We start from the raw sequence: 15,528 nt of genomic DNA, 5'->3' as shown, positions 1-15,528 counted from the left end.
TATTAGACGACATTGCCGTTTTGTTTTTCAATCTTTTAAATTATTAAAATAGAAAACGGCATAGCCTTTTGTTATTTTAACGAATTTAAAAAATTACCCTTATTATTTTAACGAATTAAAAAAATTAAAATTGCAGCGCTCCCATAGCTCGGTGCAACACACATAATCGGTCATTTTAGGAGATAACCACCCTCGGAGTCCAATATTTTAAAATAAAAATGTTCACTATTTGCACCTATAGAATATGTCATATTTACAGAGAGACTGAACCTTGCCTTTACTTAGCAACTTCAACATTACATTTCAATCTTAAATCCAACCAGTAAGATTACATTTGATTTAACCCATCCACAACTCTACAAACTCTTTAACTTAGCATTGTTGGATGTCCTGTTTGGAGCATCCTCTTGATCATGTCCATTCCAAATGCAGAATCTGAGGAACTGTACAATGACAGCAGAATATTAAGATTCAATTTCAGAATAATGGTCACAGAATGAAACTACAACTCATCAGGAAGGTCCACAAGAAAGATCACAAGGGCAGTCATCTTCACCAAATAAAGACATTTTCAAGATCTAGGCTTTATACAAGATTTTTTGGTTGTACCAAAATAACAATATGATAAAAGTTAAGAGCATATGAATTACGGGAATATATTATTCACAAATAAGGAGATGACCATAACTTCATTGCCTCTAAACAAGAGTTCATTATTGTGTCATAAAGATTGAAAAACAACAGAACCAAACCTAACAAAAGAAAAATTTACCCACTCAATTATTAATTCAGATTTCAATCTGAATATCTTTCACCAATGAGAAAAACCTACAATTTATGTTTGTAGTAAATCAGCACATTGAATAACAATGACTTAGAGAGCACATGGTGCAAGCATAAGGCTTGCATTTGTTAAAATGGTGATCTCATGCCAATAATGCTAATATCATGCCATTCTGAGAAAACAGCATTTCCTAATTTTAGATTAAGTAGAACAATATTGTAATGTCAAACTTGTACACCTCAAAATCTGGATTCTAAAAAATCAAAATATATGGAGATCCTGGGTTTGTGTCTCCAGTCTCCACAAAATTAACGATAAAGAAATCAATTGATATAACATGCAGAAGTTTAAACCCCTTAGAATGTCCCACATGATTGGATTGGATTGGAATACTTCCGTTTTGATCCCATTTGTTGATCTTATAATCATACAACCCTTGTCAAATCCACCTTAGTTAAGATTCCATCATATTTTATTCATAGAGAAAAGGTACTGTGAGAATTTTCTCATAAAATACTACTACTTCCCCCCTAATGTTGGCAGTTTAGTGTCCAATATAACTAACATGGAGTATGGTGATTGGTCTTGAAGTTATCTGTTTAGATTTAGAATATACATCTCGCTTTGAAATCAGTAATGACAACCATTTCTTATTTTAGCCACCCAGTTTGTAAACAATGTGATCTCTCTATCATGGGTCCAACATGCCTTGATGCCTTGCAAACTCATTGTCATCTCTAAATAAATCACAATCACAACTTACATGTTACTATAATTGCACTCTATTCCATGTACATCTTCTATGCTTTAACCAAAACCCTTTTGACTTTGAAAGCTTTATAGATTTTCTATATGTCACAATGAAGGAATAAAGATAGAAAACTGAAAAAGTTCATTTACACAATATCATACTGTCAATTCTACACACCAAGCAGAAAAAATCATCTACAATCAAAGCTAACTCTCAACATTTAAGATTTTAAGTCGTCCAAAATAATAAAGAATAAGAGGATATATGGAATGTGTAACCACAATGGATACAACCAAACAACGTAAACACAGCGCACCTGGGAATTGTAATTTCATAGGGAAATGAAACAGCACCCTCAAGATTTGGAATTGGAGGAACATGATCCTTCTTCTCATTAACAAATTTAATTATTTGAAATAAAACCTCACGAAGTGATGCTTCAAGTGCTGCACTTCGAGCATTTCTATCTTCCAATGCTCCCTCTGCAAATTAGGAAAACAGAGAGAGAGAGAGAGAGAGAGAGAGAGAGAGAGAGAGAGCCCTGTAAGTATCATCACAGAATGACTGAAACAGAAAAAGAAATATAGCTGCAAAATACAAGTTACTGCACCTCCCGGATCAACAACTTTGGCATGATGAGACTTGTTAGAATGTCCCTTTGGATGTTGGGCCACATTAAGATAAATATACCATTGTTCCCAATACAGGCGTTCAATCTTGTTACTGAACCAAGATGCCTGTTTGTTTTTTACCTCATAGAAAGATAAACATATCTGCATCACATTAATTCAGAAGTCTAAGATAAAAATTAAAAAATAATAAACTTCAATGCCCAGATGCAACAATTATTGCACATTAACTTTTTTAGTGTACCATAATCTGCAGATTGAATTGCATGAAACACTACTTCGTGTTTAAACTCTTTTTTGGATAGAAAAAAAAGTTTATTAGAAGGGAAGAGAATTTTAAAACAGGGATAAGCCATCCACACCTAGATACAAAAGGTATAGGTATGGTATAACCAAGACATAAAAAGACTAACTATAACAACAACAAAGTCTTATCCCACTTGGCAGGTCAACTACATGGCCCTATCATGCATCATGCCGCAGAAGTTCCATTCCTTTTACTACAGAATCGAGTTAGAAAATTGGATTGCATCACTATCGCAAACAGATACTCATGCATAACCAGTGATACAGATGAAAAAGGTCATGACATGGGCCAATATGTGAGCCAATTAAATCATATATCATCCAACACCAACAGTAATTCTAACAATACAGCCTTAGAAAGGAACAACACCATAAAAGATAGTAACATATTCAGAAACTTGTCACAAAAATCAGCTAGGTCATTGCTGAACCACAATAATTTCCTTTTAGTAGCACACTCAATAACAGATAGGTACAGCACGAAAATAAGCATAAAAAATTGAAAGCCACAAGCAATCAGCACACCTGACTCTTTTTGTTCGGATGCTTCTCCACCCAACAAACAAACTGGTCAATCTTTTCATCTATTTTCTTCTCAAGCTCCACCTCCCCACATTGCACCTATACAGGAACGGTGGCAAACTCACACATCAAATTTTAAACAACATAAGGCTAGTAAGTCAAGGCCCCAAACCACAGAAACTCGAATGTATTATTCCTTTTTGTTTATTTTAGGTAAACTCAAATATATTATTCATATCCATCATCATACATTAATCAACACAATTAACAGTATGTTCAATACAGAATTGGCAACTTAAAAGGCATTTAAGCAAACACATAATCACATGGCATTTTCAAGTCACTAAGAAAACACATACGTAAGTTATGTCGAAAAGCTCCAAGTCGACTTCTTTTGGACGCACAAGCCCCAAGGCCCGATGAAACACAATAGTGTGCAGTATGCCTGCAAAATTTCCCCTACTTCTGAGTTATCTAAATTCAACATGAAATATAAGAATTTCGAGAAGCAAGAGTGAGCAAAAAGTAAATATTTACATCGCAAAACTTCACGTATCTCAAAGAGCTCTACTTCCTACAACAACAACAACAACGGCGGAAAAACTTAATTAGAGATGGGAACAATAAGAGAGCATATGAAGCCAAAGTGTGGATAGATAAAATACAGTGGGAAAAGGGTTTACCAGTTCCTTGAGGTGGCAAGCCTCACAGTTCATAATGGAAGTAGATGAAACCCTAGCTTCGATTTGGTAACACTACTACGTCTGTAATAAATAGCAACACAGGATCAGAGGTAGCAATATGTATAGGGGGATAATCATCTGATTTATGCTATCATCTATCATACTCAATTTATGATATATTCAATTGTATCTGATTCATAACTTATCTTACAAAAGATATTTAATAAAACCAAGGCAAGAGGCAAAGTATTCAGTACTTCAATATATCATATGTATATGAATACAAAGCAAAAAATAGAGATGAACACGCAGAAACAGAAACAGAGCAAAACAGAACAAAATCACAGAACCTTACAAAGTAGAACAACCCTAAGCAGTTGAACATAGCAGAAACAGAGCAGAACATAATCACAGATTCAATCATTCAGAACTCAGAACTGAACAATATAATGGCAAATTGAGGTTGAGAGGGAGGAAGCAAGGAAGAGGCCTACCTGAGCTGATGCGACGGCAGCACCAAGACAGCGGCGAGCCGGCGTGGTCGAGGTGGAGGAGCAGCGGCGATATGGAGGTTTGACAGTCACGGCGAAGAAGAGGAGGAGACTTGAGAGCAGAAACTCGGAGAGAAAGAGACGAGCCAGTGAGGGGCGAAATTGGGAATGGGTTTGGGAGGGGTTTGAGAGAGAGAAGAAAACCACGAACCCTAACCTTAATCTTCTCAAAATTGGCGAGAACGGTATGTGATCCAATTGTCCTTTCGTTTTGTGTTTGAATTCGTGTTTGTCAAAGGGCTTCCTTGGGTAATCTTCTAAAAAAAAATATTTTTTGAATTATTTTTTTTAAAAGATTCTATATAAAAATAAAAATAATTTTATGTAAAAAAAAAATTTATTTATTAATTATGTTTGGATATAATAATATAAAAATATTTTTTGTTTATTCATTATATAAAAAATATCTTTTTTAAGAAATTTTTTTTAAAAAAAATATAAATTACAACTTCTCAAAAAAGATATTTTTCTGATTTTTTAAGTGTTTTTACTTTTATTACTCGAAATTTACCAAACACACTAAAAAATAAAAAAAGATTTTTTTTATTGAAAAAATATCTTTTTTATAAAAATAATAGCGTCCATACAAATACTAACAGCTTCTCAAAAAAGATGTTTTTTTTATTTTTCTAATAATTTTACTTTTACTACTAGAAATTTACTAAATTTGCCAAGCACAAAGTATTTCATTTTTTAGTTTTTTTATATTATTTTATTTTATTTTATTTAGTTTATTAGCTCATACCAGTAAATTAACTGTAAATTTGAAAATTTTGAGACTTTGTTTTAGCTACGTTTATTTAGTATAACAGAATGATCGTATATACGTGTCAGGTATATTTTGGACACAATACTCAATTTTATTTTTAACATGTATGATTGAAATGAGTTTAGAAATAGTATATATCATTATTATTTATAAAACAAAAATTTATTTTAAATACTTTATATAATTAAAAAATACAGTAAAAATAGTTTTAAAAAATTATATTTTAATATTAATAAAATATCAATATATAACTATAATTTATCTAAAAAATATTTTATATTTTATATATTATATCTTTGTGTCTTATAAAAATTTAAAATTTAAGTGTCTATATATCTCATATCATATTGTATTTTGTGTCTATGTATGATAAATTAAAGAAATAGATTGCACTTTTAAAATATGTGCTAAATGTAAACAATTAGCCACGCTTTTAAAACATATCCATTAAACTCTATTATCATGCTTTACAAATATAACCTAAAAAGTGTGGCTAAAAGTTTGAACAAAAGTGACATCTGATACAAAAAGCACGTCAAAGAAATTGTGGCAACTTGCAAGCACTTGGTTTTTTAAGTGATGATTTGAGGTTTGTGAATGTTAGCCTTTTCTTCGATCTAAGGATATTGGCCCTTTAATTTAAATATATTTTTATTTATTATAATCTATTGGCACCTACTTCAATGAAGTAAAAAGCATGTTTTTACAAAAATATTTGTTTAATCACATTTTAAAAGTGTAACTTATAAAAGAAGTAACAATTTAAAGAGAATAGCACTTTTAGATAAAAATAACGTTTAAGGGTAACAAAAGCATGGCCTAAAGAACAAAAGCGTGCCAAATTGAAAGAAAAACATGCAGACCCAGTGGTCATGACCACACGCCCAGTGTGCATGATTACAAACCCGACAGACAAGACTTACGCCCGGCAGATAAGATGCACGCCCGACGGCCTCCCTCTCAGCTCCTGCACGCCCGACGGATGAAGCACAGGCCCGGCGGACCTCTCTCCTAGACACCTGCACGCCCGACGTATACCCCTTCTTGGAAGGTGAAATTTCGGACTTTTGCCCAATTTTCTCTAAAACAAGTCTATCTTAAACACAATTACAACTCTTAAGAAGCAACAATTAAAACTCAAACTTAATTATCTATATCATTAGAAACCTTAATCACATCCAAAAGATTTAAGATTTCAAAAAATTCGTTATTAATTATTTCTAAAAACATAAAAGATTTTATTATTAAGATTTGTTTTTAGATTAGATTTGAATTATTGTTTTAATTTGAAATTGAAGTAAGTAGTTAGTTACCTTATCTTTCTTTTTGAGAGATAAGATTAGGATTAGTTTTAAATTTCAATTCTAGAATTAGGATATAAATAAGTGAACAAGGTTCACAAGAGGCACGATCCCATAGGAGAATTTTCGGATCCAAATCCAAACATCCAGCTCCTCTATAATCTCTTTTCATTATTTTCTTTTTCTTTTTCATGGGTAACTAATCATTTGTCAAAGGGTTAGGAGCTCTGTTTATGTTTTCTATGGATTATTAATCTACGTTTATTTTATTTTAAAGTTTTACATTGATCTATTTCATGATTGAGTTATTCGTTCTTCATTTGAATTAGTCGTATCGAAAGGTATGCTAATCTCGTTTGAATTCTTTTACTATAATTGAAAATTTTGATATTTGAATTAAAGGTTGAAAACTCTTTCACACGGTTTCTTGAATTTGACTAGGAATAGTGGTTCAATTAGTGTGCGACACATGCATGATTTTTCAATCACTCTAACTTTGAATAAGTGACATATGATTTAGATCAGAACAACTTTTAAAAGTTGTGTTTTTCTTCTAAATAAATTTTTGTGTTTAATCTCTTAATTAATTAATTGACGACTAATTAATGCTTAAGAAACTAAGGAACCAAGGAATTGAAAATCAGTTACCAAACATTTGTCGTGAAAGATCTTTGCAAACTTCAAGATAAGTAAACAAGGTTTAATTTCTCTAAAAGTATAAACATCTCCAAAGCCCTTAACTCTCACCATCACTGTCTTCTCTCAAATCAACATTCAAGCTCTGTATTCGTAAGCATTCATGCATTCAAGCATTTAAGGTTCTCAAGCTCTCAGCAAGACACAATCTTGCCCCTTTCAAAATCATGTTTTATTAATCTAATTAGGAATTTAATCTAATATTTACTTGCTCAATCCTTTAATTCCGTGGGAACGATATCCACTCACCGTGGTATTACTTGAGTGATCCGGTGCAATTGCTAGTATCCGTGAGCTTTGATTTTCGCTCATCAATAACTCATTGAAATTCATTCAAGTGATCTAATACCTGTTACCCCTCCGTATATCTTAAATTCATCAACATATTCAAGTTCAACAAATACAATTTATTATTACTAGACTTAGAAGCATACAAGGATTCAATTTGATTCTACAAAGTCCTAGTATGAGTCTCATTAGCAATGTGATTGTAAATATTATCATCCACTCATTGCCTAATAAAACTAAAAACTTGTTGGTGTTCAAACTTTCATTCTTCATCTGTTTTAGATTATGGTTTTAGTGTAGAAAATATGGGTAAATGTAAATTTTTGACAAACAATAAATCTTTCATTTTTTCTTTTTATAGATAGTAATTAGTGCCATTCAAACTTATCATCCTAGTAGAATTATTTGCCTCAATCTTTCAAACAAGTTATAACCAAATGTCCAAAACTAACTCTGATGCTAAATGATAGGAATAAAATACACAATTTCCTACTTACAAGAATTAGAGGAATAACAATACCCACTCACAATAAGTATTAACAGCAGCACAATAATGCCAATAGTAGTAAAAAAATCACATAAACCATAAATTAGAGACAAACTAACACACCAAAACTTTTAACATGAAAAACCTCTTCAATGTGAGAAGTAAAAACCATGAGTCACCAAAACTGGAAAATAACTCTACTATGATAAAAAAATAGAGTACAAGAGAGTCACAAATTACTGCACAAAATGTGCATACAACAAGCCAAACCCAAGTTTCAAAGCTTATAAAACAAGAACAAGATGAAAATACCACAAAAGTAGAGCTACTGTGTGTGGCCAACAGCTCTAGCTACAGATATCGAATTGAAGATTTGAACGGTGAAAACAAAGAACCAAGTGTCTGAAACACACTGTCCAAATTTGAGCTCGATCCAACAGTTAACAAATTTGCAACAACCAATTTACAGAGACAGTTTTGTATATGTGCGAAAATAACTTTCTCTCATCTCTTCTCTTTAGTGTTTGATGTTCTTCTTACAAATGAGACCTCTCTCACTTAACCTTAACTCACCTCAGCAACTTCAACTATCTACAGACTTGAATACTAACATTTAGGCTTTTTCTCGACACTGGAAGGGAGCCCAAACCCAACAGTTTTGTGCAGTAATCTGTGACTCTCTTGTACCCTATTTTTCATCATAGTAAAGCTATTTTCTGGTCTTAGTGACTCGTGATTTTTACTTCTCAGATTAAGGTGGTTTTTCACGTTAAAAATCTTGGTATGTTAACTTGTCTCTATTTTTTGGTTTGTGTGATTTTTCTGCTGTTATTAATATTATTGTGTTGTTGCTATTTATTATTGAGTGGGTATTGTTACTCTTCTTATTCTTACAAATAGAAAATTGTGTATTTTATATTTTTATTCTTATCAAAATCAAGTATGATCAGAAGAAAAAGGTAAAAGGTGTCCATGATTATGCAAGTCAATTACTTGTTGAATCTATCTTCTCTCTGCACTTGCATTTCGAGTAATAAGAAAAAAATGGAGGTTACTTTCTCTTGCTGTAAATTAATAGTTGAAATTGAAACTTGAGACCAAAGTACAAAATTAAAGGTGTTGATTTGGCAAATATATTGAAGATCTCATACCCATGAAACTATTGTTGCCCATCTCACCTCTGTATCACATTATTCTGTTCTGAATTCTTGATTTTCTGGTCTGATTTCTTAAAAGAAGAAGACTTCAGTTGGTTCAATGCTCAAGAAAAATGCAGAGGCAGTGAAGCAAAATTAAAAAGCCAGCCTCATACTATATAACTGGTCTCACAACAGCATGTAAAGAAAAAAAAAAATAGAGTGAGAACTTTAGAACATCATCTCATACATGCAGAATTATTTTCTTTCATTTTTGAGCTTCATTTTAAATTTCATTGTTATGGCTATCTGATGTTTATCTTTCTGTAATTGAGAAAAAGACAAATCATAGTAACGTTAAATGAAAAAAAGCTACGAGAGAAAAACATTAAAAAAGCCAAAAGAAATTTTATGTGTATTTAATTATTGTTGAACTAGGATTGGTTTTTTTTTTTTTGTCAAGTTGGGATAGCACTTGGTGACATAAAACCAATTGAGTTTTCCTTACTAAATTAGAATAGCACTTGGTGACTGTTGAACCAAGTTGGGTTTTTCTTTGCCAAATTGAAAACACTTGGTGATTACTAGGCTTAATTAGAAATTTTGTAATAGATACTAAATGAATTAGATTGTAATTCATTAGTATTTGTACATGTAATCAATTTTATTATAATTAAAAATCCGCTATAATTATGGTAGAGATTGGATGTAAATTTTATTGTACATAAAAACTAAACCAAAATATTTGTTTGTGTGATTTTCATGCACCTTCTTTAATTTATTTTATTCTGATTTTAGAAACAAAACGAATATTTTTTTGGCATAATCTGCTTCTCCAAAAACTATTTAATAGAACTTCAATTTTGAAATTTAGTTGATTTAACCCCTCTTCAAGTTCTAGCATTACCAAGAAAGGTATTGGAAAAAAAACTTTATTATGATTACAAGAAATAATCTAATACAACATCAAATTGCAGTGGCACCACTGCTCCTAAATGGGCCTCAATATTGGAACCCGATCTACTTTTCTTTTTTCATTGTTTGACAGTCACACTCTCGTAACTGAAGTTTCTAAAGAAAATAATGATAAGAATGAAATTAAAGAAGATAAAAATCGTTTTACCAAAAGAAAAAGAAGATAAAAATCAGAGTTATAACTTACAACTTAAACCAATATATAATAATAATAATAATAATAATAATAATGAAATTAAAACTCATCTCTTAAAGTCTACATAGAGTAATTAATATGATTAGTGGAGGTGTTTGGCCATGCCACAGAAGAGTGCATTGTCAGGGATGTTAGCTTCAGTGTATAGACTCTGCTCGTTGTTCCAGACCCTGAGATACAATTCTTGTCCCAAATATTGCCTTGGCCAAATTGCAGATCTCAAATTCCACATCCCCTTATTGTCCAAAGATACCAATATGGCAGTCCATGATTTTGGATACACCTGTATATATAAATATATTCATGTATGAATAATAGCCATTAGTCCAATATATATAATAAAGATCTTTATGCATGCGAGGTAACAAGAGAAATATTAATTGAAATAATACGAGTTCATCTAATATTTTATAGAATAAATATTCAAATTAGTTCTAAAAAATGTTAGATAAGACATTTTGGTTCTAATGCATTTTTTATACTGACAAATTATTTTTTTATGGTTTTCAATTAAATTTTTAATAAATTTTGTTAGAATACAATTAGGTAAAAAAATATCACTATAAGACAAAATTATTCTCCCTTTAAAATTACATAGAAACTAATACACAAAAATCAGCCAGTAATATAAAATATATGTTAGAATATAAATATACATTAAAAATAAATTAAATCACATGTGTATTTATACACAAATGTATTAATGACTGAGTTTAGTGCACAAATAACATTTTACTAACCTGAACAGTGTATCTTGGAACCGCATCAGCCAAGTTGTAAATGTTTCTGCTAGCAGGTGTCCATACGCCATATTCATATCTAAAATTAATGAAAAGAGGATTATATTATTAATTAACGAACATTCATGAAATCGAAATCGAAATGAGTTAGTTTTAATTTCTTGATTACCCAACAGCATAGAAGCTAGATCCGTCCATGTGCCATGACTGGATTGTGTCTTCATTGTTCTGGAAGATGATTTCTACGAAGTCATGAAGGGTAAGTCCTACCACAGAGGTTCCTAATTTGGCAGGGGTACCAGCAGGAGGAGGAACATCACTGATAGTGTTGAGGTTGAACACTCCTGGAATGTTGAACCAATCAGCAAGCTTCAATGCCGTGAGTGGATTAATGTGGGAGATTCCATTCACTGCATATCGTAGCTTGCCATGGATGTTTGTTTCAGAATTTGCCAATATGATTGTCCTTGTCATAGGGATGGTTCCATAGTGAAATGATCCTTGAGGATTTGGCCTTGCTGCGTTTGCTGTCAAATTCAACCTATTCAAACAACCATTAAAAGGTTAAAGAGAAAAAAAAAGTTTATACAAAAAATTTACACATTTTTCCCAACAGACCAAAAGACTAATTTATTGCGGATCAGAGCTTTATTTAAGGGTCTGTCGCTGATCAATAAGTTCACTTGATTAAGCAGACAGGTGAGCTGACCACTCGACCAATCCAAGTTGGTTGTAATAATTTATATTTATTAAGCCTTTGGGAATAATAATTTGGTGACAAGTATTGATCTACAAGAATCATTCTTTATGTACTCTCATTTTGACTTGTTATTAAACTATAAATTTGGTGCGTCTCAATTAAAGTGATATTCACACTCATTTTTTGGAATATTTTTAAAACTACAAGTAATTTATTTTGCGTTTGATAAAAAAAATCGTGTATTTGTGCTTGCAGTATTTAAAAGTTAAATAATATTACAGCCAGAATTATAGTAATTAACTACCTGATGGAGTTGGCTTGTTTCATGGACCAATCTACATCAGTTGGGGCAATGGGCAATGGACCAGGGGCCTTAGAACTGGAGCCGGCATATTGAAGAGTGGCTGTGGTGGTGAGAACAATGGGAGTGAAGCGGCTAGTAGCAATAATGGTGTAGCCATTCACAGGCTGGTTAAGTGTGACCAAAACCGCCACTGATTGACCCACATGAATATCAAGGGACTCATATGTGTCCTGTAATGTGTGAGCACCTTCAACTTCAATCAGTTTCAATGAGTGACCTTGAATCCTGAAGTTGATTGATGTTGTTAACCCAACATTGGACACTCTGAATTTGTAAGTCTTCCCTGCAAATAAATATAGTTGATTTAATTTTTATTTAGTTTCAAATAGTGAATATTAATGGAGATAGAGAGATGGTTAATTAGTAATTAGTTATTACCTGCTTGACCAGTAAAGACAGCGGAATCTCTTTGTCCATTGATGAGAAGAGCATCAGGAGAAGGAAGTTTCTTGCCAAAGTCCAAAAGTCTCCTTAGTACCTGCAAATTAAAATTCTTTAGCCCATCTATGTTTTTATCATCAATAATTCTTTGATTTCTATGCAATGTTCTGAAAATCGGATCAGACTGCCAGTCAAATCGGTTCAATTAGAAACCGATGATGAAAACAGTCCGATCCACTATCAATAACTGAACGAAGAATTTTTAAAAATTACTAAATCGATAAAAAAAACTGATTGGACCGAATTGGTAACTGGCCGGTTCTGAAAAAACAAACACGGTTTTGTGAGAACCGGCCAGTTTCTGAGAAACTAACCTTGTGGTTGGTCTTGTACCAATCACCAACAAGAAGGGTGAATTCAGCATCAGGAGCAGGGTAGGGAATGGAAATAACAGATCTTTGGGCAATGTTAAGTGCCCCAAAACCTCCAGCAGCTTTATGGAGCTTGGTTGATGGGAAATATGTATATGTTCCAATTTGATCTTTCAGTTGGAACTTGTATGTCCAATTGCTCTTAGGAGGGATTGGGCAATTTGTTCCCAATACTCCATCTTGCCATGATGTCCTTCTCTGCTTTATACCATTCCTGTTTGTTTTTTTTTTCCACCACATTCACATGATTTAATTATTATGCTTAATTATTTCCACCAAATTCCTAGTTTATCAGGAAGAAAAAAAAAATGTATATGTTTTCAATCTCTATAAATAAGGGTTTTATGATTTTTGTTTCGTCTAAAAATATTCGACTGTATTAACTATATATAAAAAATCAGTTATTAAATCAGTTATTTGTATAAAATATATATTAAAAAGAAAAAGTCTAGGAAGCCAGCAGTTTTATTGAATTTTGGCCAGCATGTAACCAGAAGAAAAATGTGAGCCATTGGATGAAATTTCACACTAATCTCACACCATCAAATCATCATTGATGACTAGTTAACGGCTAACAATTACAAAAATTGCTGGCCCCTAGCATTGCTCTATTCAAAATAAGTTAAACATCTCATGAATTTATAGATAAAAATACATAGTAATTAATTTGATAGCTGATTTTATGTGTGTGTGTTGAAAAATATTTATTGTTGTTTATTTGCTACATATCATTTGGATTTTGGTGTTGCATGACAATATTTATGAAGACTAACGAAAATTAGTAAATAGTTATAATTACAGAAACTAACAAATCAAAATTTTTAAGGCTGAAGGATATTGTAAAATACTTATAAGAAAATATTTTGGGAGGACAAAGACTACAAAAAAGTTAAAGCAAAATGTTTGAGAAAATTAAATTACAAAAAAAAAATCACTAACCATGTGATGAGGAATTTCTCGTCAAGCTTGTTAATGACATTAACAACGATGTTGTCATTAGTGATGCCATCAATTGTAGGGCCTGGAAATTGGCCATTGATAAGAATGCCCTAATAATATATAAGATGTGAATTAAAACATTAATCACTTTAATTTAGCATGAAGTTAAAGAAAGGCATACATATATATTTCAAACTAAAATACATATACATAAAAAAGGACTATGCATCGTCTAACCTGTTGAGGAACCCCAAGAGGGTAAATTGTTCCATAAGTAACTTCCCATGTGAAAAATTGATAGCGATCTTCTGCTACAACAGAGAGAGCACCCAAAATTCCAAGAAAAGCTAGAGCCAAAGAGATCTTCATCTCTTGTATGATGAAACACTGCATAAATTAAATATGCAACAATCTTTTTAAATAAGAAGTGCTCTACAAATTACTAGTGATTTTAAATTTAAATTTTAAAAGTTTGGTGATTCTTTGGTGTTTTTTCTTTCTTTTTGAATTTTAAATTATTTTTTTAAACTGTTTTTAAAATTTTTTGAAATTTCAAAAATTATTTTTTATTTTCGAATTATTTATTTATTTATTTATTTTTACTTACTTTCAAAATTTTAATTAAAAAAAATTGTTTCTTCTTTAATTATCTTACTGGGAGTTCTCTATACTTTGACATAGAGACTCTCACTTTTCTTTGTCTTTTGTTTATGTATGTAGCAACAGGAAGAATGCACTATAAATCTAGAGGGAGAAGCACAACCAAAAAGAACTTTCGGCTCTTATACACCCCCACCCCTGACTTCTATGAGATGAATACAGAGCTAGCTAGCATATCAAAATTTGTTACAACTAATATAGTATTATGCCAAATATAGGAACAAAAATGGTTTCAAAAGTAGTTTATAAAACCTAAATTTTAAAAAGATGGCTTTTTAAAAGTTGTAGTATTTATGTTTGGTAAATCAAATTAAAAATAGCTTTCAATAAACACAAACAACAATAATTGTGTTTGGTAAAATAACTTTTAAAATTTAAAAATACTATAATAGACATAAATATATGTATTAAATTTGAAAATTAATTAACATATGAGATTATATTAGACTTTCAAATTTGAAAAGCACAAGCCAACTTTAAAAAGTTCTATCTTAAATGCTTTAAAAAATATCCCAATCTTTTAAAAACTATAAATACAAGTACATGATCTTTTTAATTTACCAAACATAAAATAAAAAATTTAAACTTTTAAAAAATACAACCACTTCTTTAAAAAGTTTTACCGTAATGTATAATGTAATGCTTGCATCCCAAGAATTTGCGTAGGATAGGAGTTTAAAGTTGAAAGGATAGAAGTGAATTTCATAGCTCAATGATATTGCTCAAATTACGAACAACTATGAATTTCTCAAGCTAAAAATGAACTTACCAAAACTCTAGCTTCACCTTGGAGAGAAACAAATTGAGATGGAGAACTAAGGTGTTGAATTGAGGATGAAGTATGGATAGACTCATATATATATATATATATATATATATATATATATATATATAATAAGACACAATAGAAGATGTTATGTGGAAGATGAATGCCAGGGTGGCCGGGGTACAATGTGTCTAGTACACATAATACTGCGTGTTGTAGTAACATGCATGGTGCATTAATATATTTTCAAATTAATTAACTAATAAGTTGACCACATTAAGTATTTATTGAAATAATAATAATAATAATGTCAAACTAATTTAAATTAGTTCATTTATATACTTAAACAAATATAAAAAATTTAAATTTTATTGTATAAATAATAATTTATTGACTTACAATAAATTTTTAAATAAAATTTAAATTTATAATAAATTAAATTTTAATTTATAATAATAATTATAATAGTCAAG

General features: G+C 31.1%; 2 protein-coding genes across 2 annotated transcripts; both read right to left on the bottom strand.

The window, feature by feature from the left end:
• Positions 1–173: 173 nt before the first annotated feature.
• Positions 174–4,483, bottom strand: LOC112785439 (autophagy-related protein 101). Its single transcript, XM_025828928.3, has 8 exons — positions 4,170–4,483; positions 3,676–3,756; positions 3,530–3,566; positions 3,352–3,437; positions 2,996–3,091; positions 2,146–2,308; positions 1,852–2,017; positions 174–443 (listed from the first exon to the last, which is right to left on the bottom strand). The coding sequence occupies exons 2-8, from the start codon at positions 3,706–3,708 to the stop codon at positions 368–370; spliced, it is 657 nt and encodes a 218-aa protein (XP_025684713.1). The 5' UTR covers positions 3,709–3,756; positions 4,170–4,483; the 3' UTR covers positions 174–367.
• A 5,345-nt stretch (positions 4,484–9,828) lies between these two features.
• On the bottom strand, positions 9,829–15,133 carry LOC112785362 (L-ascorbate oxidase homolog). Its single transcript, XM_025828860.2, has 9 exons — positions 15,059–15,133; positions 13,867–14,016; positions 13,630–13,739; positions 12,634–12,904; positions 12,257–12,356; positions 11,819–12,161; positions 10,984–11,355; positions 10,815–10,893; positions 9,829–10,357 (listed from the first exon to the last, which is right to left on the bottom strand). The coding sequence occupies exons 2-9, from the start codon at positions 13,996–13,998 to the stop codon at positions 10,157–10,159; spliced, it is 1,608 nt and encodes a 535-aa protein (XP_025684645.1). The 5' UTR covers positions 13,999–14,016; positions 15,059–15,133; the 3' UTR covers positions 9,829–10,156.
• Between the last annotated feature and the right edge of the window lie 395 nt (positions 15,134–15,528).

The sequence above is a fragment of the Arachis hypogaea genome, chromosome 1, assembly GCF_003086295.3.
Source record: "Arachis hypogaea cultivar Tifrunner chromosome 1, arahy.Tifrunner.gnm2.J5K5, whole genome shotgun sequence".
NCBI lineage: Eukaryota > Viridiplantae > Streptophyta > Magnoliopsida > Fabales > Fabaceae > Arachis > Arachis hypogaea.
Note: the sequence above shows the minus strand (reverse complement) of the source record. Positions and strands in the feature narration are given on the sequence as shown.

What these genes read in the sequence shown, in the direction of transcription:
- LOC112785439 (XM_025828928.3), bottom strand. Translation starts at nt 3,708, where the DNA reads ATGAACTGTGAGGCTTGCCACCTCAAGGAACTG. An exon ending in CAAAGTTGTTGATCCGGGAG is followed by an intron (nt 2,018 to 2,145) that starts GTGCAGTAACTT and finishes CCTAATTTGCAG; the next exon opens with AGGGAGCATTGGAAGATAGA. An exon ending in TATGAAATTACAATTCCCAG is followed by an intron (nt 444 to 1,851) that starts GTGCGCTGTGTT and finishes GTCATTGTACAG; the next exon opens with TTCCTCAGATTCTGCATTTG.
- LOC112785362 (XM_025828860.2), bottom strand. Translation starts at nt 13,998, where the DNA reads ATGAAGATCTCTTTGGCTCTAGCTTTTCTTGGAATTTTGGGTGCTCTC. An exon ending in AAACAAGCCAACTCCATCAG is followed by an intron (nt 11,356 to 11,818) that starts GTAGTTAATTAC and finishes TTGTTTGAATAG; the next exon opens with GTTGAATTTGACAGCAAACG. An exon ending in TCTAGCTTCTATGCTGTTGG is followed by an intron (nt 10,894 to 10,983) that starts GTAATCAAGAAA and finishes CATTAATTTTAG; the next exon opens with ATATGAATATGGCGTATGGA.